Source organism: Pelmatolapia mariae, linkage group LG22, assembly GCF_036321145.2.
Source record: "Pelmatolapia mariae isolate MD_Pm_ZW linkage group LG22, Pm_UMD_F_2, whole genome shotgun sequence".
Classification (NCBI taxonomy): Eukaryota; Metazoa; Chordata; class Actinopteri; order Cichliformes; family Cichlidae; genus Pelmatolapia; species Pelmatolapia mariae.
The window spans coordinates 14274529-14301062 of NC_086245.2; the positions used below are offsets into that span (position 1 = coordinate 14274529).

General features: G+C 40.6%; 3 protein-coding genes across 5 annotated transcripts; all 3 read left to right on the forward strand.

Moving 5' to 3' along the window:
* Positions 1 to 13812, forward strand: pbxip1a (pre-B-cell leukemia homeobox interacting protein 1a). Of its 3 annotated transcripts, none has more exons than XM_065470678.1 (10): positions 1 to 125; positions 898 to 1026; positions 2243 to 2327; positions 2424 to 2491; positions 4895 to 5534; positions 8394 to 8627; positions 9817 to 9860; positions 9986 to 10081; positions 10240 to 10420; positions 10542 to 13812. In XM_065470678.1, the coding sequence occupies exons 2-10, from the start codon at positions 955 to 957 to the stop codon at positions 11816 to 11818; spliced, it is 2697 nt and encodes an 898-aa protein (XP_065326750.1). In that variant the 5' UTR covers positions 1 to 125; positions 898 to 954; the 3' UTR covers positions 11819 to 13812. The 3 variants fall into 3 exon arrangements, with proteins under 3 accessions (XP_065326750.1, XP_065326751.1, XP_065326753.1); XM_065470679.1 differs by having other exon boundaries at positions 1 to 112; XM_065470681.1 differs by lacking the exon at positions 1 to 125 and adding an exon at positions 177 to 368.
* A 1513-nt stretch (positions 13813 to 15325) lies between these two features.
* Positions 15326 to 17248, forward strand: s100a11 (S100 calcium binding protein A11). The gene is made up of 3 exons (XM_065470684.1): positions 15326 to 15452; positions 15543 to 15677; positions 16926 to 17248. Exons 2-3 carry the CDS (start codon positions 15549 to 15551, stop codon positions 17058 to 17060), a joined length of 264 nt encoding a protein of 87 aa, XP_065326756.1. The 5' UTR covers positions 15326 to 15452; positions 15543 to 15548; the 3' UTR covers positions 17061 to 17248.
* A 1366-nt stretch (positions 17249 to 18614) lies between these two features.
* s100u (S100 calcium binding protein U) lies at positions 18615 to 25610 on the forward strand. The gene is made up of 3 exons (XM_065470685.1): positions 18615 to 18860; positions 21477 to 21609; positions 21940 to 25610. The coding sequence occupies exons 2-3, from the start codon at positions 21490 to 21492 to the stop codon at positions 22459 to 22461; spliced, it is 642 nt and encodes a 213-aa protein (XP_065326757.1). The 5' UTR covers positions 18615 to 18860; positions 21477 to 21489; the 3' UTR covers positions 22462 to 25610.
* Positions 25611 to 26534: the final 924 nt, after the last annotated feature.

Here is a 26534-nt window from a genome sequence, read left to right on the forward strand (position 1 = left end):
GCTACTTGGAATTCCCGAAGTTCCCAAGTTCAGAGGAGGAGAGGAGCTGTGCTCGTGCTAAACAAAACAAAAGCAAAGGGCTTTGAAGTGGAAAACGCCGAGCGACTCAAGTGTGAGCACGCGGGGTAAATAAACGTCTTGTTCGCGTTCGCGGTGATGGAGCCGAGCTCGTGTCGGGGGCAGCCTGCTTAACAGCTGGGCCTGAGTGAGAACGCGGAAGAGTGGGAGTGGGAATATTCAGCCAACCATCCTTTGTTTACCATCATGAGTGAACCTTGAATTTGGTTGCTACAACAACCACAGCCTCCCAGCATTTACCTCTTATATGAGCAAACCAGAACCTTAGCGCGCGCTAGCGTTGCCGATAAGTGAGTATTGACCTTTATTTGCACGCTTGGATCAATGAAGTACCCGTGCAGTTTGGGGGGGCGCTTGACCATTTTTGGGCATTTAACTGCTGCACAGATTGCCTGGATGAATGGATCTGAATGAATGGCTGGCTGGAAATAGCAGTAGCGATGAATGCAGTCAGGAGATTCTTGTTTTCTGCACTGACTGAAGCCTTTGTTTCACTGCGCAGCGGTGTATTATGGATGCCTCCGTTACATAACTTGAAGCGGCGACAATCTGCTCTTTATCCCGTTTGCGTTTGCAAGGTTTTAACTGTGCCACAACTGCGCGATTCTGCCCTCTTTTACCGTAGTTTTAAAATTGCGTGCGAATGCTGCATAAAATCACACACGGCTCATCGAGTTTGTGCATTTTTTTTAATGTTCTCAACTGCGCCTGATGCACCTGAACTCGTTGTAGTCGGGTTATTGCATGTTGATAATGAGGCTCACATGTGTGCATTAGGCGTGCTCGCTGAAGACACGTTGTTTCTGTCGTCATATGCAGGATTTTTAAAGCTCAATCTGTCCCGTGTGCTGTGCCAAGTTAAGCCTGACGGGGGCGATGTCTGACAGCAGCAACAGCACAGGCAGCACAGGCTCCTCCACCAACAGCTGGACCCTCCTCTCCCCCGAGGTAAGACGAGATGAGCATAGCTAAGGAAAGTCTGGGTATCATTTGGAGCACCATGATTATTATCCCGCTCCGTGAATACTGGTTCATTTATAATTTGTCTTGTCCTAACCTGCAGCCCAGAGCTGCTTAAAGTGGGAAACATCCTGGTGAATGTTTGCAGAGCGCCAAATTGTGACTCATCAGGCAGATAATGTGCACAGTTCAGATGAAAATAGGATTTATTTCACTTTGGCCTTTTATTTATGCTTTATTTATACTATTCTAGCAGTTCTCATACTTTATCCAATAATGTACCCCTCTGGAATAGCTTTCTATGCCACTTGGCTATCTGACCAGCACAAGGTATTTATAGCAAGCAAATATCCCAGTATACACTGTGCCAACTAAGATAATATTGTAGTCACACTGAACTGAGTCTTTCTGGTATGTTGCACCTCAGATTTAGTGACACACATGTGCTTGCACTTCCCTGTGAACCGTTGTCATTCTCAGTGGCAGAGAGGCAACTGCAGTCAGTCGGTGTGATATCCAGCACCAGGGTTTTTGAGTCATGATAGAAAAGCTGCAGCGGTTTCAACCACAAATTTCTGTTAATCATTAAATATCAGAAACGGGCTTCCCACTCACAGTGACCACACCGAGGTTTAACAGCAGCTAAGAGGTGGCACTCAAAACAGAAGTACTGAATGTAAAATGTATTTTTTTTATTGAAGTCATTACTGTTTAATTGCTTCCAAAACTATATATAACTGGCTTTTACATCAGCTTTTATATCAACAACTTGTATCCCGTACAGTACTCAACTTCACAGTTTTTGTGTGTGTGTGTATTAGCTCAGTGTGCAAGCATGACTTGGCCTGTAGTAAGGCTGCTGTGGTTTTAGGAAAACCTTGTGTTACGCTGAGAGGTGTTACTAATATTTTACCCAGCCTCGTTTGCTAGGATAGAAAACCCATGACAGCTGCATGGATATTGTTTTGTCAGTTTGGGTTGGAAAATGTGTAAAAGCTCATCAGACAGTAGTTTGACTGTGATTTGTAGCTTTTGTTATCAAGTATTTCAAGATCATTACAGGAAAATCTGACTCCATAATTAATTGGTAAGCAGTGCCAGTTGTAATCATTGGTGAGTGTGAATGCTACTCTAAATGTCAAGGTTATGGCTACAGGTGTAAATTTTTACCAGCCGGTTCTCATTAGGTCTTCTCACTCAACAGGAAGCTGCCATTGAGAATGTCGGGCCCGTGGATGATGGCACAGAGAGCCTGGGGGATGTCCCCAGTCTCTCCGAGGAGGTGGCAGGTACTGACAAGTCAACATATGTGCCTGGTGTCTAAAGCTTTGACCTTTTCTTGGGTTCTTCATCTTTGTTTTTGCATTGTGTCGGTGTTATTTCAGGAGCTGCTGTGGAGTTCAAACCCGTTGGTATCCCCATAGAAACTGTACTATCTGAAGAAGGCCACCAGGTTAGTAACTACACAGCAGTTCATTAAGAAGACAAAAATCCAATCACATCATATTTGGACTGAGATTACCAACTGTGCCAAATGTATTGCTGTTTGACAGGTCACAGCTGAAAGCCAGAATATCATCTTCTTTTCTGAGTTTCATAGCTGCTCAGAAGGTGCAGCTCCACCTACTTTACCACAGTGTGTAACCTCAGGGTATTTTTGCACATCAGGATAGATTTAAGGGGGGGGGAACACATCTGCAAAAATATTTTAAGTAGGAGCGCTTCCTGGATTCAAATTGTTTGTGTGAGGAGGTCTTTGGAAGTGATCTATGATTTAAAACCCCAAGCTCTCTATAAATAAATATCATGCCTTTCTTCTCATAACATGGTCACATTTCACCTAACAGGTTTCAAGCTTAAACCTTGGGAATTTTTAAAATCTTTTTATCTGTATCTTATCTTCCGATCCTCCATTTAAGAGAAATAGAGCTTCTTCTCGTCTGTCCTCACCCTGTCTCATAAAGCTTATGCAAGATTTCTGAATTATATTAAAAAAAAGCTTAAGCTTTGCCTCCCTATTTCCAAATAGAGCTTTTCATTATGTTAGCCTCTAATTTCAACTCTTACTTTGCAATTTTGTCTGCTTTCCCATTGCCCTCCACGCTAACATGAGCATAAGTCCAGCAGGACTATACACTCATGCCTACTCCATGTATTCTGACTATTTTTGTAAGTATTTCCTTCAAATATTTACCTCTGATTGTTTCTTTTGACTTCAAACTACGAAGGACTGGTACAGAGTCTCAATAACTCATAAATCAGGTCTTCTGATGTAGTAGGTCTACAACTGTAGCACCTGTTTCTGCTGTAAGTACAGATAATCTGTCTGTAGTCTTTTTCATATGACTGCACCTAATTCATACACATACACTGCCACCCGAAATCCAGTAGTAACTACTGGCTATATAGTTATCACAACGTTACCTGTAATATCCTTTCACTACAAATCCGATTAGCACAACAAATTGAAGGAACAGATGTTTATAATAATTCCTGTTTACACAGTAAAAGTAAAAATAAACATCCAGTGTTATTCATATTTCTACCAGTGAATTTTCTCTTCTGCTTCGGTCTATAGTGGGCACCAAAATATCCATGGGCAAATATAAGTCCACACACAGAATTTGGCCCATACTCTATTTAAACAACAGCTTAACTCCTCAACCTTTCTGTTGCTTTGAATACTCTCAACAATCACACAGCATCTACTCCAATATGCAGCTGACAGCTTTGATAGACTTACATGTAAATGAACGTTCATCAGCTTGCACCAGCAGCACATTAGTAGGAGTTTAATGTATTAAGAAGGCCCGAAGACGTCTAGAAGTGATTAATTAACTGTTTACTTTGTACAGTACGACATTAAAACTTAAGTTGCATTATCTAACCTTCTCTTCCTGGTAAAGAACACGTAGCATGACTTCATCACTCTTATTTTAAAACCACAGTCATATGACCACCTTTCTATCTTAAATGTTTACCCCTTAAAAGCCTGTAAGGAGTAACCCTTGAAGCTCTTTTCTGAACTTTACAGATGCCTGAAAAATGAATAAATAAAAATTTAACATTTTAATTTTAAAACCTGTAAGTAGAATAAGAGTAATGATTCATCTCTCTTCATCTACATAAAACTATTGCTCACTATTTCTACCAACATTTATAAAATATAATGTATCATTCTGTTAAAAACAATAGGACTAATAGCACAACGTTGGGGAGTACAGTTTGTAATCTCAAAATTCTCACAGAAAATTGATCTTTAATAATGACTTTGGATCCCTGCCTGCATCAAGACACTGAAAGGAGAAAACATAACAGTAGACATTGTGTTGTCTTTAAGTTGACTTAAAAAAAAGTTACAACTCCTTCAGTCTTACTGTCATGCTCATTTAATATCAATTAAAGGGTAATAAAATTGTCAAAGTAATCCTGGGCAGCATCACTTAATGAAAGAGAAATACTGTAAACGATACTGTTTGCAGGGAAATAACCTCAATAGCATGTAAAAGTCGCTGCACTTTATCAAAAAATAAAATAGAAAATAACAGCCAGCAAGTTATATTAGTGATCATTTTTATGCAAAGAGAAGTTTAATAAATTGTACACAGAGAATTACTTTCTCGATTCTTGCACGTGAACTGTTACTCGTTAACACTTTGAGCAACAAATGAAGTCATCATAGGCAGGGTGTTTTTTCATTCATTCATGACATTTCTAAACAAACATCTCGTTAGTAGACGTGTTTAAAATATTTTGTGCAGGAACAGTCAACACTGAAGTATTTAACAGTTTAACCACCACTCTGTTATTTGAAGATTAATTAAAATGACAGTTACATTTTTGTCCTTGTCATCAGGTGTGTCAAGAGACCTCTCCAGAGTCCAGTGAGGGTCCTGTCCCTTCTAGTCCATCCCGTATGAGCCCTCTCCCACCCAGCCTTCTTGACCCACCAGATGTGGATTTGGAGAGTCAGCCTCCAGTTATCCATGACATTGTAACCAGTTCTCCCAGTGACAATGAGCACCTAGGTGCCATGCCATTTGTCACCAACATTGACATGGGGGCTCCACTGGATATTACAGCTGTTGAAGTCCCCCCATTCGAGTCCGAGGAGTCCTGCTCTGCACCTCTGATGACTGAGATCCCCATCTCTGCAGAGCATGAGCTCCAGAAGCCTGCTGATGTTGGACTGATTCCCGCAAGTCCTCCTGGGGAGAGTCAAGTCTTCAGTGCTGAACCCGAGGTTAACATCCCCACCGAGACCCTTACAGCCACGGATCCCCCGTCTCATGTTGAAGCTGATATCAGCTTTGTTCCAGACAGCACAGAGTCACAAAGCCCAGTCCCTGAGAGCCTGATGACAGAACATCCTACTGATGAAAGTCCTGCACCAGAGACTGTTGGTTCAGCTGAGGCAGATGAGGAGGCGGCTGTTAAAAATGAGCCTGCAAAGCCATCAGAGCCAGTGAGGCAAGATGAGAGAGACGATGAAGAAGGTATTTGATTATCCTACATAAGCGTTTCAGTAAATGTAAAGGCACTCACACAGTATTCCCAAATCCAGCCAGGCACACACGGCTGTGTATTCTACTTTTCTTTGATTTTTCTTTTCTCAGTCGAAATAGATTCTTTCAAAAAATCTTCACATGAAATTATCAGTGATGGCGAAAACAGTGTGATTGGAAATCCTCAGTAAAGTCATGGTATGCAAATAGCTTCAAGCACACAACCTCATTTTAAGAGGTTGTAAATCAAAGAGTGTGGAAGATCCTGCAAATATATTTTCTAAAACTTAAATTTACTATCTTCTTTTAAATGAGAGATGAGATATCTTTTTTCAACAAGCAGGACAAAAGATTAATAAAATTAGAGATGTAACAAAAAAGAAAACTAGCGCAATAAGAAAATGTAATTAAACAACACAAGTTTCTCATTTCTGGGGAACCGGTCTTCTTATTCACCGTGGGAAATGGACACCGGAGGCTGAAGTCAGGGCAAAAATTTGTTGTTGGAGTCTTGTGAACGTCTGTCTCCTCTTTCTGTGTGCAGTCAGAAATATACATTATTGTGCAAAAGTCTTCATTTCTTTATATTCTACTAGAAAAATAGGAAATAAGTGCAGTGATTTCTTAAAATATGCACTAACATTAAATGAAAATACAACATGCTAACGAGGCTAAAGATCAGTATATGATATGACCACCATCTTCACCATAGCCTCTCTTTGGCAAGCGTCCTTCTTTAACTGGTCTTCAGGAATAGTTCTCTGCAAGGACATTCAAAGCTCTTCTTTGGATGTAGGCTGCCTTTTGTTCTGTTCTCCCACACTGCTTCAATAATGGTGAGGTCCGGGCTCTGGGGAGGCCAATCCATGGCTGATAGTGTTTCATTGTGTTTTTCTATCCAGGTATGCGTTTACTTCACTGGTAGCGTGTTTGAGATAATTGTCATGATTAAAATTAAGTTGTTTCAAATTAGACATTTTCCAGATTTTTTCCACTGCAGGTGAATTAAAATCTTTACTATGTTCAGAATTTCGTCAGATTTTACAATATTGCCAACACTACTGGCCAAAATGAGGCCCCATGACAAAGCCTCCACCATGTTTTACAGCCATCTGTAAAATATGGTGGCTTTCTGGCTCTCTTCCACAGCATGTCTTTTATCCTGCCTTCCTTCTCTCACCCAACCGGTCACGGCAGATGGCCCCGCCCCTCCCTGAGCCTGGTTCTGTCGGAGGTTTCTTCCTGTTAAAAGGGAGTTTTTCCTTCCCACTGTCGCCAAAGTGCTTGCTCATAGGGGGTCATATGACTGTTGGGTTTTTCTCTGTATGTATTATTGTAGAGTCTCAAGGCAACTGTAGCTGTGATTTGGCACCGTATAAATAAAATTAAATTGAATTGAATAGACACTCACTGTTGCACCTCTCTCCTGACCTCCTCTGTACATATTGATGACAATTTGAAATAGAAATGTGGATTCATCACTGCAAAAGAACTGCTGCCAGTGATTTTTCAGTCCAGTTCTTGTGTAATTTGGCATAATTCTGGCTTTTCTCTTTTTTCTTCATTAAAAATGGCTTATTGACAGCCATCCTTCCACTAAGACTACTTCTGTTGAGACTTTAGTGAACAGTAGATGGATCAACTGAGGTCCTGTGTCAGGGCTTTATCTGTTTCTTCCTCTACTGTAAATACTTTTTTTTTCTTCATTTGACCTCCCCTCATCCACGTTTAGTTCTTTTAAGGATACAGTCTTTTTTGTTTTTTGTTGTTTTGTTTTTGTTTTTTTTGTTTGGTTGGGTTTTTTTGTTTTTTTAATTTTTAATTTTTTAATTTTTTTCTTTTTTTGTTCTATTTTGTATAAAGGAAAAAGTAAATAAAAATATGATGATTAAGGATACACTGTACACTATGCTTATAAGTTTTCAGCTAATAGCTCTTTAGGAATCGTCTTGTTAGTGCAAAATTTTCTGTTTTATGTCTATTAAATCAGGACTTTTGCACAGTTCAGTATGTGAACCTCCCTTTCTTTGTTGTCAGTTAATCTTAAACCCAAACAACTGTAAAATGTCTTTTAATAATGGATGTCTTAAAGCTTGATTTTGACACAGTAACCCTCTTTTATTCTCAATCTCAAGATAAGATGACATTTTAAGTCAACGTTGTACCTGTGTGTAACAATATTACAGCTGATCTTATTTGTAAAGTGACATACAGTGAGCATCCTGCCTTTAAATATTTGCATCTAGGTCCCAGGCTCTGAGGCTCTTAGCAGGTTTTCCCAGCTGCCTCTGCAGCTTTTGAGGAAAGTAAGTGGTGCTTTATAATAGGAACAAGTTGATAAAAGCAGAAAAATGAGAGAATTTGTTAACATGTTTCTTATCTATGTCTCGCTAGCAGCTGGAAAGTGATTTATCAGTATGACAGGAGAGCCCACACCCCACTGAGAAAATGAAGAAACCCCCATGCATGAAATTACTGTTGTTGTAATTTAGTGAGAAAATGTCATCCATTCTGAGAACCAGCAGTCGCTTTTTTTGTCAGACACTTCACATGCTGTTTACACGCTGTTGTGTTTTGCAGCTCATTTGCTCACTTAGAGTCTGGTATTTTGCGTGAGGAAGTCGGCCAGCACATAATTATTCACTTCTGACAAAGATGCCACAGATGTTGAGATGATTTGTTGAAGTGACTCCAGCCCACAGTTGAATACATGTGGTTTAGGTTTAGGCACATTATCATCATCTGTCACAAAAATACATCAGAAAATGTGACAGCTCTTTGCTGTCTTGCCATTTCTTTCTCATGCTTAGAATTTCTTCTTATTTTCTTCTTACATTTTTCCTTTCTTAGAGCCTTCCATTAGGTATGACTCGGGTGACAGTGGCAGCTTTGATGATGGACTGCGGCGGAGAAATGTGCCCACCTTTGAGGCACAGAGACTAAGAACATCAGACGAGGAGGATGAGGAAGAGGAAGTAGAATTCAAGCTGGCTGAGAAGAAGGAGGAAAAGCCATGGTTCTCCTTGAACAAATGCATTGTGGGTGCTCTGGTCTTGCTATTTCTAGGTTCCCTCTTTCTCTCAGGTCAGTTCCTCTCATAACTAAGTTAGCTAGCTTGGTTCTGCTTTTATTGTTTGATTTAGTGCAGTATTGTGGCTACAATTTGTATGCTGCACATTAACAGTAAGAGTGAATGTTTTAATGCCATAAATTATAATATTTATAGAACTGTGCAAAAATCATGAGCCACACTGCATCTTTAAACTTTGCTTTAAAGTGCTTTTGAGCAATAGTTCTCAGGTTTTCCTGACCATTTTCAGAGTCCTCTGACCTATGAATCATTCAAGTATAAACGGACGAACCAGTGTTTTGTCTGCACACAACAGAAAAGAAAACAACGGTTTTTATGAGCAGCCTGTTGCAAAAGACAGATCATTTGTTCCCATTTCTTTAGATGAATCTTCAGAAAACAACTTTCAGACTTTTTAGAATTGTACAAGCTCTGTTTTTGTCTCGTATGCCGTGTTTCAGTATATGTTTGTGTCCCATCAAAACATAAAGAAATGAGGGGTTGGCTCAAGACTTTAGCACAGCACTGTATGTTAAAATGTCAGAAAAGAAACTGTGATCTTCCTACACAGCATCAGAGTTTGGCAGTGTTAGGCAGCATTAAGAGTTTAGAGTAAATATTGCCATAAATTTCCATCATTTCACAGTTTCTGTTTGACAATGACAGTATTTACGAGTTACATAAGCACCTTTATTTGCTGTTGTCAGCAATAGTTAGATGTCTGCTTTCAGATCTTGTTGACTAAGCTCTACTATGTCAACAGGCTTCCACAGTGACCTGGATAATGGTAGGTCCAGAGCTAAAGATAAGGCAGCAGTGTAAGCTTCTGCGCTCACTGGCTAATGCTCAATAGCTTGCCCAAGCACTTATCTGGGCTGACAGTTGATGCTGCAGCAGCAGAAAAAGGCAAATAACATGCATTCTGAATTTTAACGCTCCTTATAATATTTTTGAAGGACTCACTGAATGTTTTCTGGGGTTTAAATTAAATGGGAATGCGTCTAATGCAGTCACTGTGTTGAAGGTAAAATATGCCATACTTATTAATGAAATGGAAAAGAAAAACAGTTGGTGTGGTGTGCAGAGAGTGGCCTGAGCTCATAAAGTTCACATGAGCATCTTGAAAAGCAGCATGGCAGTTGTGTGTCAGTGAAAGTGCCTGTGGAAGGACTCGTTCTAAAACGTTGTCTTCCTGTCTGACAGGTGACTTTGACGCCTCCGATTTGAGTGACGGAGAACAAAGCCAGGTCTGTTTCCACAGATTCCTACTTCACATGATCATGTGATATTAAAATTTTAAAAACAAACATAAAGAGATAGACATTTTTTAAAAATATGTGTTCTATTCATGTGCCAATGATTTTAAATCCAGGACGGGCTTAGCAGTGATCCACAGGATATGAAAGAGCTATTGGATAAACTGACACAGGAAAACCAACAAATCATTCAGCTAGAGGCTCAACTTCAGGTCAGTATGGAGTCACACTGATGCTAATTATTTAGTTTTAATTGGTTTTATGATGTTTCAATGAATGTTTTTAATTGTTATACAACTTGCGCAGCACCTTAATTTACCTACAGCTTTGTCCACGTTATAAACTGTCACTATTTGACCATATTTCTCAGTCTAAGAAAGAAGAACTTGACTCAGCACTGAAGGCGTTAGCAGCAAGTGGCGATAAAAAGGGTGAAGCAGATCTGGAAAAAGAAAATGCAAAGCTGAAGGAGGAGCTGTCATCTCTGCCAGAGCTGAAGAAAGAGCTCGAGACTCTCAGAGCCAGAGTGACTGAACTCAGCCAGCTCGCAGGTATAATGTGACAACTACATCGCCCTTTAAGTTTATACTTATTGAACGTATCCTGCATGCGTAGAGACACACTGGTAACGACCAAGGTCATTTTAAGTTTGATATGTTAAATCCTTCACAGCTGATCAGGAAATACTTCCAGCTGCATCTAGTTCGGCCCCACAGCCTGAAGACAAAGATGGTCAAAGTAACCAGAAAACACCTGGACCAGAGAGGGGGAGGGACGCAAAGCAGGGAGGAAGGCTGAAGGAAGAGCTCCAGCGGCAGAAGGTTCTTTTGGAGGAGAGCAAGAAAAGGCTGGACGCAATGAAAAAAGATGGAGGCAAGAGAAAACAGGTCAGGGATCACTTGGAGGAGATCCAAAGGAAACTCTCCAAAGAAGTTGAGATGTGGGGGAAGAAGAAGCCCCAAGAGTCCAAATGGAAAGGGAACAAAGGCAAACACAATGAGCGGGACCACTACAAGAAAGAGGAGAGGGGAGGAGAGAAAGGGTGGAAGCACAACAACGAGGGAGAATGGAGGGATAAAGAAGAGAAGAAGCAGAGAAAGGGGGAAAAAGAGTGGAAAGATAAGGAGGGCGAATGGAGGCACAAAGACAAGAGGGAGGGACGAGGAAAAAAAGAGTGGAAAGACAAGAAGGAGGAAGACTGGAGGCATAAAGATGAGAGGGAGCAAAGAGGAGAAAAACAGTGGAAAGACAAGAAGGAGCAAGACTGGAGGCACAAAGACGAGAGGGAGCAAAGAGGAGAAAAACAGTGGAAAGACAGCAAAGAGGAAGGGTGGAGAGACAAAGAGGAGAAGAATGAGAAAGACTGGAAGCCTCAAAAGCAAAACTCTCATAAAGAGGCTTGGAGGAAACACCAGGACGAGTGGGAGAGCAAGAAGGGTGAGAGGAGAATGGACAGAGAGGAGAGGAGGAAGGAGAAACCGTGGCACAGCCGGTCTGCTAAAAACCACCAGCATCACCATCAGCAGCCCCGCCATCCTCATCAGCACCACAACAACGATTTCTGGAGAGACCAGGAGCAAAAGCTCCAACGCAACGTCCGTCCCCAGCTGGGCTGCACTTCCGTGGAGGACTGCGCCAGCAAGGAGGGGCTCTATCCAGTGGAGCTGTCCGAGTTTGAGGAACTTCTGGAGGGCTACCTGAGCAAGCTTGAAAGGTCATCATCAGAGAGCAAGGATAGGTTCAGGAGGCTGACTGCAGACTACTTTGAGGACGGCATGTTCATCCACGACAGGATTCGTTTCAGCGACTTTGCTGAGGATGTGGCAGACATTTTGGAAGACATGGTGGATGTTTTAGAGGGCGACGGGAAGGAGGACGACGACTCCCTGGAGGAGGAGATGGAGGAGTTTGAGCGAGAAGCCCTGTGGAAGTTTGCTGCCACGGCTTAAAAAAACGGACGCAGAGAGGAAACCAGTGGTGGTTTTATAGGACATTTCTTGCCTACCTTCTCTTCGGAGCTGTAATAGTAGTAGCTTCTGGCACAGAGTGGTTGTGCCTCTCATAAACATGTCTCTCTGAGTCTGTAATTATAAGCTAGACTTGTATTTGTCATCTTGGACTTAGTCGTTGTTACCTACCTCTGTCGAGTCATGCATCCTAAATCAAAGTCCTTCAGTAATGTGTTGTGTGAATTTCCTCTGCTGTTTAGTGCTTTACACACGTGTAGTGCATGTTACAGTTCATTATAATGTCAGTTTAAATTGATCACACAGATCACAGAAGATGGTATTTGCAAATAACCATCAGCACAGCTTATATACCGTTATATAAGTTGTGAATAGGAAAAAAAAGGGGGGTTTATTTATGTCATTTCATCTTGTATGGGAGCCTGACTAATCTCTACTCCAAGCAGGTTAAAAAAATACTGGAATGTTTTTGCAGATAGCATTTATCCCTGCTCGGGTGTGACTGTCCAATCCCAGAGGATGAGATCCCGGTCCTTTCAGTGATAACAATCAGATCAGGTCGGACCAGTTTTCTGTCAGCAGCTCTTTATTTGGCCAAACACACACAGAGGACTGCCTGAGAGGGCCTGATTTCTAGATTTGAAGAACTTTTCCATCCTCTTGGCCGACGGCAGATGTGTGGAACAACCAGGAACCAGTTTGTGCTGCTCAAGAAAGAAAAAAAGCAATAGTCTATAGCCATAGTTAAGTTGAACATTGCTAAACCACTTTAGCACTTTTCTCAAACATTTGAGAACCGTCTTTTTTTAAATTTTTTGTTTCCAATTAGATTTATTTTAAATAGGCATTTTTGGTTTTTTTGGTTTTTTTAGGACAGGTTGTTTTTTTTTGTTTGTTTGTTTGTTTGGTAGTGTATCCATGGAGACTGCTAACACCGCTCAGTATCCCACAATCTGAGTAAAATTAGAGAGGTTAGTGAGCTGAAGTAGTTTCATTTACTTAATCTGTTAATTTGCCAAAATGAAATTGGCAACAAAACAAACATATATACATATTTTTTCCTTTTTTCTCACGCATAGATTTGAAGTGGCATGCGTGGCAGTGACCTAGATATAGCTTTGTTGTTTTTAGGTGATATAAATAAGCACGAAAAAAAAAAAAACCATTTCATTTTATTTTTAATTTTATTTTAGTGTAGGTAGGTGAACCAACACAAAGCAAAGTCCAAAATATATTTCAGAATTACTTTAAAATTGTGAAAAAATAGTTGTTTTATTTGTATTTTGATTGTAGTGAAATTTGACTTTTCCCTCTATTTGTGGATGTGAAGTTGAACAGATTGTGATTGTTTTCTCTCAACAGTGATTTCATGTTTATTTATTGTCTCACTACAGTGCATCTCTTTTTCTTATTTTTAATGAGAAGAACCACAGATTTTATCCCAGGCCGTATGCTTTGAATGTGAAAATGGTGACATTTTCATTAATTTAGCTTGCCAGCTCCTGCTTATGTGCCTTTTATTATATTACAAATCCTTTTGATTAGACGAGAGGTAGTTGATTTTATTAGCTTCTGCAAAGATTAGTAAGAAAAGCAAGTTTACACGACTTGTAATTTTACTGCTGTTTGAATGAATGTCGTAGAGTTTACACGTAAAATGTTGAGCTGATTTTAAGTTTTGGAGAAGGATGTTTTGTCTTTTTGAAGGTGTCCAGACCAAAGGATTCAGAAGAACGCTAATCACAACGGATGAATCTTTTAATGAAGCAGAGTTTAATATTTGAGGACTATTTTTGTGTTTGTGGGACAACAGTAAGGCTCTGTGCTTACCGATAATGTAGGACCTGACTCAAACATGCATGTAATTGATCACTGGACAATTTCTAGTTATTCCCCCGATCAACAGTTATGTCCTCATTTTGAAGATCAATATTAAGTTCAATAAATCTTTCACCCTTGATACGTAAACAATGTCTTTATTTAATCATTTCTATTGTTTCAAAATATTCACACGTTTTTCTTTTTATATGATACTCCTGTACATATTCCACAAGCAACTGTAAATGGTATTACTGCAAGGTGGAGGTGTTTAGGAGCATGTGGCCCTAGTGGTTTACACTTCTTCACCTAACAAGTCAAAGGTCCCCAGTTCAACCCTGAGAGGAGCAAATCCCTTGGGTGTCAGGAAGGGCAGCTGATATACCAATATACCAAATGAAGTATGTGCCGTAAATAAGAGACATATTTACGGACATGAACTTTGCTTATTGGAAGTATTTAGGTACAACAGTAACTCATCCACAAAGTGGCACTCTGCATAAAGTTACAACATCCTCTGGCGTTAGCATCAGCACAAAAACTGTGTGCCAGCAGTTTCACTGCATGGGTTTCCATGGGTGAACAGCTCCTGTTGGTGGCACAGTACTTATGTCTATACAGTGTACATTTTATGAGGAATTTAAAAAAAACTATTGCTGACTATATCCCTAGTATTTGTCATAAGTGATAAGTATCAGTGTGACCTGTGAGCGTTTTTGAAATTGTACCGAAAAACGTAACGCCAGATACGCAGCTTACTGGAAGTGTTTAGATGCCGTGCGTGCACGACATCTGACTCAGTCTGGGTGTGAAGTGGAAGTGTTGGAACGACAGGCATCTATCATCACAGCTGTGATTGCAAACTGAAACATTTACACCCAGACCAAATACTCAACAGCTACACGTTCACAGGCACGAACACACTTTGCTCACGCTGATACGACAGTCACAGACCTGACACGCTGATGAACAAGAATGTCTCTCAGCGATTATGAAACTGCAGTGAGAGCTTACCATTCTTTAAATTCTACATACCAGTCATTATAGAAATGTTTCAGTACATTTTTGCTTCCGTCCGAGTTGGGCCCTCTTTACATGTCCACCGTGGAGACGTGATCTCATTTAAATGAAAAGGATGACTGGAAGGGTCATTAAAGCGCAGAGGGATTTTCAGCTATAAAACATTGAGACAATCCTGAGGAAGTGAAAGACAAGTGAAATGCTGAGGGGAAAAAAAGATAAAATGTCTAAAGTTTAAATACTGTTTTAATCTTTTTTAAAAAAAAAAGTTTAATCAGCTTAGTACAGTTGGAAAGCCTCACACATGACACTGTGTGTTTGTACCATATTATTTGAGTCATGTTTTGTATAAACTAATTACTGCTTAGGCATGCATGATTCGGTCACTTGATTAGAATGGCCTGATGCTACCACTAAATGCCTTGCTCTACAGTTTTGCCCTTTGTAGGACAGAATGGCCGTTTTCTGTTCTGTGTGTGTGTGTGTGTGTGTGTGTGTGTGTGTGTGTGTGTGTGTGTGTGTGTGTGTGTGTGTGTGTGTGTGTGTGTGTGTGTGTGCGTGTGCGTGCTTTGTTTTGACATCTGTCTCCAGAGAAGTGGAATCAGGCAGATAAGGGCAGCCTGCTGGCTGGAGGAGAAGGGGGAACGGTTTAATGTTTTCCGCTGATGTTTGCATCAGTCGTGAAGATGAAGCGTATATATTTGGAGAGGTGATGGTCACAGTCAAGGGACAAGGTTCTCGGTACTTATAGCGACACGCCGCACTGCAGACACAGAAAGTAAGATGGATGCTTTTTTCTTTCCTACTGCATCTCTTTATTTAAGCTCTTGTGTGAGAAATACATTCACTCTACTTGTTTATTTTGCAGGTCATCATGGAAGCTGCTATCTCAACCCTTGTCACCCAGTTCAAGACATATGCTGGGAAAGACGGATCCTCCAGCACCCTGAGTAAGGATGAGTTCCAACACCTGGTGGCTTCTCAGCTGCCCAACTATGTCAAGGTGCGACTCTTAAGTTGTTCTTCCTCTTTTCCTTGTTATTTGTGTCCCTGAGCACCCTACACACAGATATTAAAGAAACTGTAACTGTGGCATTGATCTGTTTGGCAAATGCACATTTTTTCTACTCTGAGCATTCACCCAAACATACATGCACTTTTCTATACTTAAGCACCTTGTATGACATTCACACATGCACACACATTCACACTGCAAGCATCGGGGTCAACATATTACTGAAGGATACTTCGACATGCAAACCAGAGTAACCAGAGATTGAACCACCAACCCTCCGATTGGTAGACGACCCACGCTACCTCCTGAACCACCACAACCACCCCAGCGTTTGGAGCCGTGTCACTCTTTGTTGCTCCACTGGTAGGGCTGTATCTCCACTGGTATTTAAATAGCAAATCAGTTTTTGGCACCAGACACTTTTAAAGATGCTGAGCACTGTGGACAAATATTAAGATTACGTCCTTGGCAACCAATCAGAAAAATCCTCCCTCATCATGTTGTATCATGTGTACTCTATACAACATGATACACACTTTGCATGTAAAAATTCAACACTTGTGTGTGTAACATATATTATATTACTATAATTTTGCTATCAAATTCTAATACTGTGCATTTTAATTCTACATGCAACATGTGTGACTGTACATCATGTGACATAATTCTTTTTTTTTTTACTTCACTTAATGAGTTTCTCTGATTCTGATTCTGATAATAACATTTTATACAAAATTGACTGACAAAATCACCATCTGCATCATAAGGTAATGTCTGATTTTGTAGTAAAAGATTTTGTATTTACAGTGGAACTGAAAAACTGTCAATACATTTATTTGATTATAACAAAATTATTAATTGATCAAACCGTGGTCAGCTGATTCTTGTAAGGAGTGTAATCTTGTAATTTGGGATTGTATCTGTGTGAAAGTGGAATGAAATTAATTATAAACTGTACACTATCAAGCAAAACACTTCTGCTGCATATATATTGTAGTAATTTAATGTGTTTTATAGCCCAATGGCCATAGTAACTTACAGGGTTTGAGCTCTTTTCATAGCTGTTTTCCCCATGATCAAGAAACGTTGTGAGTGTGCCTACAAATGCTTTTCGGGTGTTTTTGTTACTTCATTCAACCATTAGGTGGCAGGACAGTGTTTCAAAGTAGCTGATACTGCATCTGAGATCATTATATTGTATTGATCCTGAACTGTTCTTGTGATCACCCTCTGCAGAATGCCAGTGATCCCGCAGTCATCGACCAGCTCATGGGCTCACTGGATGAAAACAACGACGGGGAGCTGACTTTCTCCGAGTTCTGGCAGCTGATCGGAAAACTGGCGAGCAAGCAGGGAGGCTTCAGTCAGTAGAGCTCGTCGCTTTCTGTCAATCGAGACTGAAAGTGAGCTGATTGTGCAACGCCAATCGTCTCAGTTTATGCTTTTGAGTTCAAGACCGTTTGAATTCTTTTGTCAACCTGCTGGTGCCATTCTTCAGTTAACCATTTGTTGAATACAGGAAACTATGAATTAAAGGCTTGATTGTCTTAAACCAACAACAACAACCAGCACTGCCTCCTGTCATTCATTCACTATATTATATGATGTCCAGCCACCCACATTGTATTACAACCCTGATTTAGGGGGCTGTAATCCAATATGCATTACCACTATTACAACTACACCATCCAGACAATATCTTGTTGCATAGTGCTTTATAATACCTGTACAAAGCTGCTTGTCCAAGCATTAAGCAGGGATGATGTAAAAGCATAGCTTAGCCTTTGCTGTCCATCAATGTGGCCTCAGTAGTCTGCAAAAACATTCTATTATATTTTGCTTGTGCAGTTTAATTGCAATGTGCCTCTTCAGCTGGCAGTTCTTAGTGCTACGGTCACTTTGTATTAATTCCAATGTCTAGACAGAGTTATGTGTGCTGGCGTGCTCCCCAGCTGTTTTATAGCCTATAGGCCTGTTTTAATTTTGCCAGAGAGACATAAGGAGGTTCTGCTAACTGATTTGGAGAACAATGATCTTTAACTGATTAATAAATGTGACCTTTGTATCCAAGTTACACAGATTGAGGTGCCAGTGTGGGAGGAATGATGCAATGAGTCATCAACTCCAAAGTGATAGACAAAATGAAGTTGGAACACACAAATGAATTGTCTGTATGACCAACTCCCTTTGGTTTGAAGTCCAGAGCGTTACCAGATAGCATCAATGTGAAGGCTTCTTTAGAACTTATCAGCAGAGAGCGGGGAATATTTAGTAAGAGATAATCTGTGGCATAAATTCAAAATGTCAAAGTCTCAAAAGCTCTTTCGGGGATCTGGAAAAACTGCTTTACCTCTTCAACCATATTTGCCACCCACATTAGCTTTCCTGCAGTATGTTCAGTAGAGTCCGCCTCACCCCCACATTTCCAAAGTGTCAGCAGGAAAAAGAGACAGGCCATTATTTTTCAGCCTAATATAAGTTTTATCCTATTCTGTTAGTTTAAAAGCGTTTAAAAAAGTATTTATTTATTTATTACAATTTTTATTTCCGTCAAAGAATGTGGATGCGTAAAATTGTGCCAATTGTGTGTTATTCAGAGACGTACAGATGCGTGTCTGTTTCACATAAGACACATCCTCCCGCAAAATATTGCAGGATTCTGACGTATCGCTATGCTTTTTCTTTACTTTTACTGAGTGAAATACTTTGGAAAACGCCTGAGCTGTGTGCAGATGAAGTAATCCCACCCGCCCTGTCTCCTCGTCCCAGCAGATGAAGCCGCTCCAAGCCACAAGCCTGCCTAGTTGGCGTGAAACTGAACAAATCACACATGACGTGAAACAGCTGGCTCGAGAGCCAAAGATAATTCCAATAAAAACCGAGTATAAGTGTTTTGATACACTTTCACTCCCTTTTCACGAAAGTTGGGGTCGCGCTCTTGCACATTCCCAATTCTCCGCTCTCTCTCTCTTCCAGGTACACGCCCTTTGACTTGTGAAGGGGGAAAAGTTTTAAGGACAGGAAAAAAACCTAAATCACGGAAGAGATTCTGCAGTCCTACTAGTTTGGCAAGTTCTCTGGGCGCAAAGCAGCGTAGAAAGGTGGAGAAGAGGGCAGAAACTCAAATTTGCGCACATTTGTACACTTCTCTTGTCCCGCAGGCTGTAAACGGTGAGTTAAAAGCGTCCTTTTTGGCTTATTTTAGTATTCTCCTCCGTGTATGCAGCTTATTTGCTCATCGGGGTTTTTTGCCACGTTTCGATAAACTCTCGCAAGAGCCATCCCATGAAATTTGGCCGCTGTCTGACTGCGGGACGGTTTCAATGACTCGACTCTACCGAAGTTTTGAGCTCACGTTGCACTTCCATAAAGTAAATCATTATAGTTAGTGGCTGTTTTGCTTTCATGTGCGTTTAAATTTTAGCTTTTACAGACTGTGTGGGATTGAAGCATGAGCTCCTTTTCTTGGAAAATATATTTGATATGATTAAGGCAGATGCCGACCATTTTGCCAAATGCCTATAAAAAATTAAAGTAACTGTGAGTGACAGTATTGGGCTTTAACGTGACACATCCACCGGGCATCCGGGTCGCGCGTAAAAGTGCATTTTTGAGCGATTTTTTGTGGGGGGGTTTTAAACCTTTGCGCACAATATGCTTTTAATCGAGAGGGCCGTGAAGGCGGCAGTTTGTCTTGCTGAGTGGAGTTTTGTATAGTTGTGTCTGTCACTTGTGACAATTTTATTTGTTTTGGCTTAAATATTTAAAACTAGTCTACTTGTGGTATTTGGGATGAGTCCTGGAAAAAACCGTCATGCTTGTGGACGATGTGGATTCAACATTGTCTGAGTTTTCTGTATATGCAAACTTGGAAGAAAGACAATGACTGCGCGCTGTATTTTACAGCCACAACCTAACTTGTTCCTCTCTCAATATTTAATGCCACACTAGCGGTAGTATTGTCATTACTCTGCGCACGTACCGTATCACATTCGCCCGTTTGGAAACGCAACACTCAATCCTCTCTGGGCTCTGGAGGGAAATGGGAAACCTCTGGTTGTAGGCCTGTATATTTAATTATTTGCGCAGTGGTTTTGGGGCCTTTAAGGCAAATAGCGGGGATTAATGTGCCTTCTCTCCCGAGTTCAACAAGGTGAAGCTCTGACGTGGGATATTTGTTTAAAATCGTGCGCGCTTTTAGAAGTTATTCAAGCAATACTGACTTACAGCAGGTCGTAGGTAAACAATGAATGTGAGAAATGAAAGAAATGTCAGGCTGTAAACAGAAGAAATTTATTTTGAGTAGGACGCAGTTAAGCAGTTAAGGCTCTTGTGTATTCAGGCTGTGGAGGGTGTGTCACCAGCGGAGGAAGAAGTCCCCTAAAGTTCCTAAAAGGCCCGAGTTTGTTTGTTTTAGCATAACAAGAAATTAATAGTCGATTTCTTCATCCATAGCTGGACAATTTAAAACTGGTGAAACTAATTTTCCTTGAAAATACTTACGCACACACACACGCTTGTTTATAACTTTATTAGGTCACTATTGTTCAGTGACAGCTGTTTTGACGATCAGAGATGTGCTCACTCGCCTGCATGCAAACGTGTGGTTATATTGTGCGCTCTGTTGTGGCACAACAAGGTCAGACAGTTACAGAGCAGTAGGTCAGCTGCAAGTGTTAGATTTGAAACACTCTGTGGTGTCAAAGCCTGCTGCTATTTAACATATGTTGAGACTAACACTAGCACCATAAACTTCAGGTGGGTGTTGTAAAGTGCACAGACTTTAGTCATTAATGATGTTAATTTTCTGCATGACAGCTTCCTTGTTGAAACAAAGAACAGTTTGTTTTTACTTTGTACTTTGTGCTGCTACATTTGAATTCTGAAGTTGACATGCAAGATGTTTGCCTTAAACGTATCTTCTCTCTGCGTTGGGGCAGACTAACTCGGAACTGGCCTGTAAATTCCTGTCTAAGTGATTTCAACAGGCAGCAATGAATGGAATTTCTGCAAACATGTGTCACCTATTGGCATGTTACACTTGGGGAAATGCCTGTAGACTATATGGACGAGTTTGTAAAGATCTAAGGTCCTGATAGTCTCTCTGTCAGACTCCAAACATCTGCAAAGGTTTTAATGTATAGGAATTGGCTGCTGATGTGTAATGAAAGAGTGATAATCCACAGCAGGCCTAATTGTCCCATTTGGTAGCGTGAAAGGGGGTAACAGAGTGAAAACAAGAAAGAGACAGTAGCAGGTAAGAGAGAGGCAAGTACAGCTGGCAAGGTAGCAAAAGCAAGACAGAATGAGGGAGAGGGGGAGCGGGAGAGAAGCGCAAACAGGGACTAGGTAATCCCTTAGGTAATCTGAAGCCCAGTCCCCTCGGTAGCTTCAGTAGATCAGATGACCTATCAAAGATCAGAACTTCCATTGTGTGTTACAGCTTGTCTCTCAATCAGACTCCCTCTCACCCTCTCCACTTATCTCACGTCACCATCCCTCCCTTATTGGAACTCAAGGCTCAACACCTGAAACAAAAGGACCTGCATGGAAATGAGGAGATCCTCTGTTTCATTTTCCACTGCATGTGCCTATTACTGCAACACACTTGAACCACACTGTCTCCATGCAACTTCCCTTAAACAGCACGCCACAGTGATTATTACTATCTATCTATCTATCTATCTATCTATCTATCTATCTATCTATCTATCTATCTATCTATCTATCTATCTATCTATCTATCTATCTATCTATGATCATTGTTTTTATCTCTCCCTTTTTTAGAGAGAGAGAAGTCATGGAGAGTGCCATTCAGACCATGGTGAAGGTCTTCCTGAAGTCGTCCAAAGGAAGGGAGAGTCTAGGGAAGAAAGAATTCCAAAACCTTGTCTCATCCCAGCTGGGAAACATCCTCACGGTTAGGAAATCTTTGTTGAAATCTCAGAATTGTTGCTTATATTTGGATTATGTAATCATCTTCCACAAAAGCAGACAATGGTGTTGTGTTAGCCCTGACCAGCCTTAACCTGTCCAGATTTTTGAAATATTAACTGTGAACAAATGTTGCTGTAATATACAGCCAGTACATGGGAAAAGTGATTCGGTATGATGAAATGACACGGATCAACATTATAATGTAAACGGAGCTACTGATAGAGGGCCATTTACTAATCATGTATGGTGATATGACCAGTAAGAGGTGAGGTAGAGTTACTAATCATCATGATTGTATGTGCCTACTATTCAGGACACAGACAGCAAAGAAGCGATAGACAACATGGGTAAGGGGCTGGATAGCGACCAAGATGGCAAGGTTGGCTTTGAGGAGTTCATGAAGCTAGTCGGCTATGTGGCCTGCTCGCTGAGTGAGCAACGTTCGCTCGCCAAAGAGGAACCTGCACAGAATTCTGCATCTGCACAAGTGGCACAAAGCGTCCCCAACAAGGAGGATCAGAAGCCCAAGGCGAACGAGGAAGCGAAGCCCGAGGCGAACAAAGAGGCAAAGCCAGCAGCAAGTGCTGAAGTGAAGGTAGAAGCAAACGCAGACGCAAAGGCAGAAGTAAAGGTAGAAGCAAAGGCAGAGGGGCAGACGCAGCCGGAGGCAGCAAAGGAAGCAGCTGTGGCAGACACAGCTGCAAAAGCAGGAGAAGCGGCTGTAAAAGCGGAGGAAAAGGTGGAGGAAACGGTAAAGGTGGGGGAAACTGCAGACAAGCTCCCCGCTGCTGTGAAGGAAGATGTGGAAAAGAAGACAGAGGAGGCGACCTCATAGGGGACAATTCATCCTTCACAACAAAAAAAGAAAAGAAATCACACTACACACATTCAAAACACTACACAAAGCACAGCCTTAACAATGGTAAAATGAATCGAAAAGCCACTAATGATTTTTTTTTATGTTTCAAACACAGAACTTTGAAATAAAGCAATATTAGGAAAGTTAAAACACTACAAGACCAGCTCTAAAAAAATAACAAAATATTCCTTTTTATAAGATAATAACTGTCAGTTTATTGCTTTGTACTACTAGTTACCACTATGTTCTTATGTACAGCATGTGCATCACACTATATAGCACATTTACCTCATTATGATAATATACTATGATAGCATGCAGACGTACGCTATCCCGTGCATGCCGTGTCCCTGTGAAAACCTTGCTGCACACGTGACCAACGCACCACTGCCAACGAGACCTTTAGCTTAAACCCAAACCTGTGCTTCCTGCACAGTTGTGCCATGCAGTCCTTTGGGTCCTTGGTGAAACAGAAGTAAATTACATCTTAAAGGAATAGTTTGACATTTTAGGAAATATGCTTTGGAGATTAATAGCCAAAAATTCCTATACATTACACAGCTTTGATTTGGCTAAAAATAACAACACAAAACATCTGCCAGCATCCCTAAAGATAAGAAATAACATTTTACAACAACTTTTTTGTTTAATCAGTTGTTCGCATCTTTTTAGAACAAAATACATTGATCATATCTGTTATTTAGTGCTAAAAGAGGGTAGCTGTTTTCCTCTTTAACTATAATTGATTTTCCATACAGACCCTAGGGTACTATTTTTCTTCTCTTCCAACTCTTTAAAGTGTATTTCTGAATGTGTCAAAATGTTCCTGCATTGGGTGCATGAATCTGACAGTACATTTTTACTAACATTCTCGTGCTATGTTTCTGATTGAGCATGACAATAAACAGAAGTGTTTTGCTGATGCTTTGCATTACTTCAGCTTGTCTTAACTGTGGTATTGGCCCCCTTTAAACCTTCTTCTTCTTCTTTCTCTTTCAAGTCTGCTTCACGGGCTCACTGTGCTGCAAAAGTTAACTTCATCTGGCGTCTGCAGCGTATTCTCGTCACTTTTAGTCTTCTATAAATTAGGAACTGGAAGATCAGGTGTGACCCTTGGCTAAATAATTAAGGTTCAGGGTTGGAATCCACACCAAAGGGCCATTAAGTGGCCAAAGGGGAGCCCAGATGAGCCTCATATGAGTGGGCTGGTCACTAGAGGGGCAGGTCAGAAAAGACGCTCTTGTAACCTAAGTTGAAGAGAAGAACATGATAACTAAAAGCCAAGAAGTCAAGCAGCCTTAACAGGTGTCACTTTTTTAAAATTAGTGCCGGTATTATTGTGTATTTGAGACACCAGGTCCTGCCTATTTAACCCTTAGGTGTTGGGCGGTTCATTATCAGGAGTGATCACTGGCAGCACAGGACAGAGGAGGAGTGACAAGCAGAAACTTGACCTCTGTTTTGGAGGCTTTCCTTATAATTGCTCATCCTCTTGGGTGTTTTTTTTGTTTGTTTGTTTTGTTTTGGGGTTTTTTGCTGGTTTAGGCACCGTTTGTTCATCCCTGTGTGTTTGTTTGTCAGTCACACTCTCATTCTGTTTAAAGACCCTGTTTGACCTGCAACTGGATCCTTGGGCATTAGGCATTGGGAAACTACTGGATTAGGCATTTGATGGGTAACACACCCTGGGACACAAACAATTACATGAAAGTAATCCCGGGCTCCAGTGAACCTGCCTATCAGACGAGGTGGTAGTGTCAAAGGTATCATTGTCAGAGGTTGTGCTTTTTTTTAAGCAAAAAAAAAAGAAGAAAAAAAGAATACTGAGCCATCAATGTGTGAGCTTCTGCAAAAGGCTAATAATGAGATGTTGCATGCTTTTGGAAACTTATTACCATTTTATTACCATTATTGTGGCCATTATTTAAGTTCTACATGGCCTCTTTATAATTAACTTTTAAGCCTATACATAACTCTTATCTGGACCACTATGGAGATAAACTTGAAAGTGTACTTCTTTGTCACATTATATGCAATTTGTTAATTACAATTTAATGATTTGCAAATTGTTTCATCATCAATAATGCACCCATGAAAACAAAAAGGTTTGTGTTGCAGGCCTGCTGTGTTGCAGGTCTGTGAGACCAGCTGCAAAGTGCTTCAGGCACACACATTTTGGGCAGCGGACCAAATGTGTACCTTATGTACTGTTAGAGCACCTGGCACCGAAAACCGCTCAACAGCAACACGGGCAAGACAAATAAGCTTTGAGTCATGTGACCGCCATGGCTTACTGCGACACTCCCATTGTAAATAACCTCATTTACACACTCTGCTCAGACTTTATACTCACAGTATGCTACGTTTCCCGCCGCAGTTATTATTAACACACTTACTGAACAATCTGGGCTTTTTACACTACGTTATGATTTCTTTTAATAAAATACATATAATTTTTATATTGCAAATACATTTTGGTACTTCCTATGACTAATAGAACCATCATCTCTTAAATTGCTGCAGTCAGCTTCCTGTTTAACTTGCACTAACAGCAGATGCCGTATTTTTGAAGTGAGCATACCTGGGTTGCACATCATCTAACAAAGGTAATATTTGAATCTCTGCGATGATGACCTATGAGAGCTGCAGCCTCTTTCAGAGAGCTTAAACTGTCTGCAATGGCAGTGTTATTATTCTGTCCCTTAGTGCAAACCCCACCCAGCTTTAACTCATGTAGATTAAAAACATGCTGGAACTGAGCACAGCAGATTTGCAGTGGGGATTGTTTGCCGTCGTGTTTTCGTTGCTACACAATGAATCTCATTCATTCTGAGATACAGAAGATGAAGATAACAGCATGCGTTAAGAATCTTCAAAGTGATACACGTACGAGTGTACGAACGTGTGAGTCATAATGTTTGTGATTACGGGGCCGTTCCCAGGGAACTGTGCAGGCTTTTATCACTGTGCATTAATGCAGTCCTGCCAAGTACAGCAGTTGGACTTATTCAGGTCCACTGACCTGTTCAGTAAACTTTATTATGCAGATTTTTTAACTTCATATGTAACGTTGTATCGTTTTGGATAATTTTATGTAAAGTGTAATGGCTAATATTGAATAAACTGTGACAATAACAAGTTTTTGTAGATTTTTCAATTAAAAATCCTGGTGTCGGTTTTAAGGTTTTTACAAATCAGGACATAAAATACCAGAAAGTCAGTGACGTAGAAGCTCATCTGACTGATGATGCACCACAACTTACAGGTTAACATAATCTGTGAAGTAAAGAAAGTAAAAACATCACTGCATGGGTGTTTTGCACAAGTGTGCCCTTGAGCTTGAGCACAATTTGGATGAAGATCCATGAAGCTGAAATTCTGTTGCATTGTTAAAAGATGACATGAGGTAAAAATCTATCCATCCATTTTCTATCATTTAATGGTAGTGGTCAGTGAAAGTATTCTAATACAACCTCAGATGAAAATCAGCACATGACAGATTACACAGTTTCATCATTTATTTAAAAGAAATTAAGCCAAAATGCAGAATCAGTGAGAAAAACTAAATACACCCTTACTGCTTCCAAAGAAATTAAGAGGGTAAGTGTTGGCAGAGTGCCATGAAGGAAGCACATAAGCAATGATCTTAAAGAAGCATTTGTTGCTGCCCTTCGATTTGAGAAGGGGGTATTTTGCCATTCCCAAACAAGTTTTGGTCCATCATTCTACTGTGAGAAAGACAGGTGGAAAGACAGTTGTCAATCGTTCCAGGAATGGGCAGCCCAGCAAATTCACCCAAAGGACAGACCATGCAATGCTTAGAGACTCTGCAAAACACCCAAGAGCTGCATTGGAGACTCTACAGGTTTCAGTTAGCATGTTAAATGTTAGAAATTTAAAAAGACTAAAAAAGTGTGGTGTTTTGGAAGAGTTTCCAAGAAAAAACTGTTTTAAAATGAACATTGCAGCAGAGCTTAGATTTGCAAAATTGCACCTGAACAAATCCCAAGGCTTCTGAAACAGCCTTGGACAGACGAGACCAAAATGGA

Excerpts from the sequence above, each read along its gene's own strand:
- pbxip1a (XM_065470678.1), top strand. The coding sequence starts at position 955 with ATGTCTGACAGCAGCAACAGCACAGGCAGCACAGGCTCCTCCACCAAC. Across the intron at positions 8,628-9,816 it reads AGGTTCCCTCTTTCTCTCAG|GTGACTTTGACGCCTCCGAT; the intron begins GTCAGTTCCTCT and ends CCTGTCTGACAG. Across the intron at positions 10,421-10,541 it reads TGAACTCAGCCAGCTCGCAG|CTGATCAGGAAATACTTCCA; the intron begins GTATAATGTGAC and ends AATCCTTCACAG.
- s100a11 (XM_065470684.1), top strand. The coding sequence starts at position 15,549 with ATGGAAGCTGCTATCTCAACCCTTGTCACCCAGTTCAAGACATATGCT. Across the intron at positions 15,678-16,925 it reads AGCTGCCCAACTATGTCAAG|AATGCCAGTGATCCCGCAGT; the intron begins GTGCGACTCTTA and ends CACCCTCTGCAG.
- s100u (XM_065470685.1), top strand. The coding sequence starts at position 21,490 with ATGGAGAGTGCCATTCAGACCATGGTGAAGGTCTTCCTGAAGTCGTCC. Across the intron at positions 21,610-21,939 it reads AGCTGGGAAACATCCTCACG|GACACAGACAGCAAAGAAGC; the intron begins GTTAGGAAATCT and ends CCTACTATTCAG.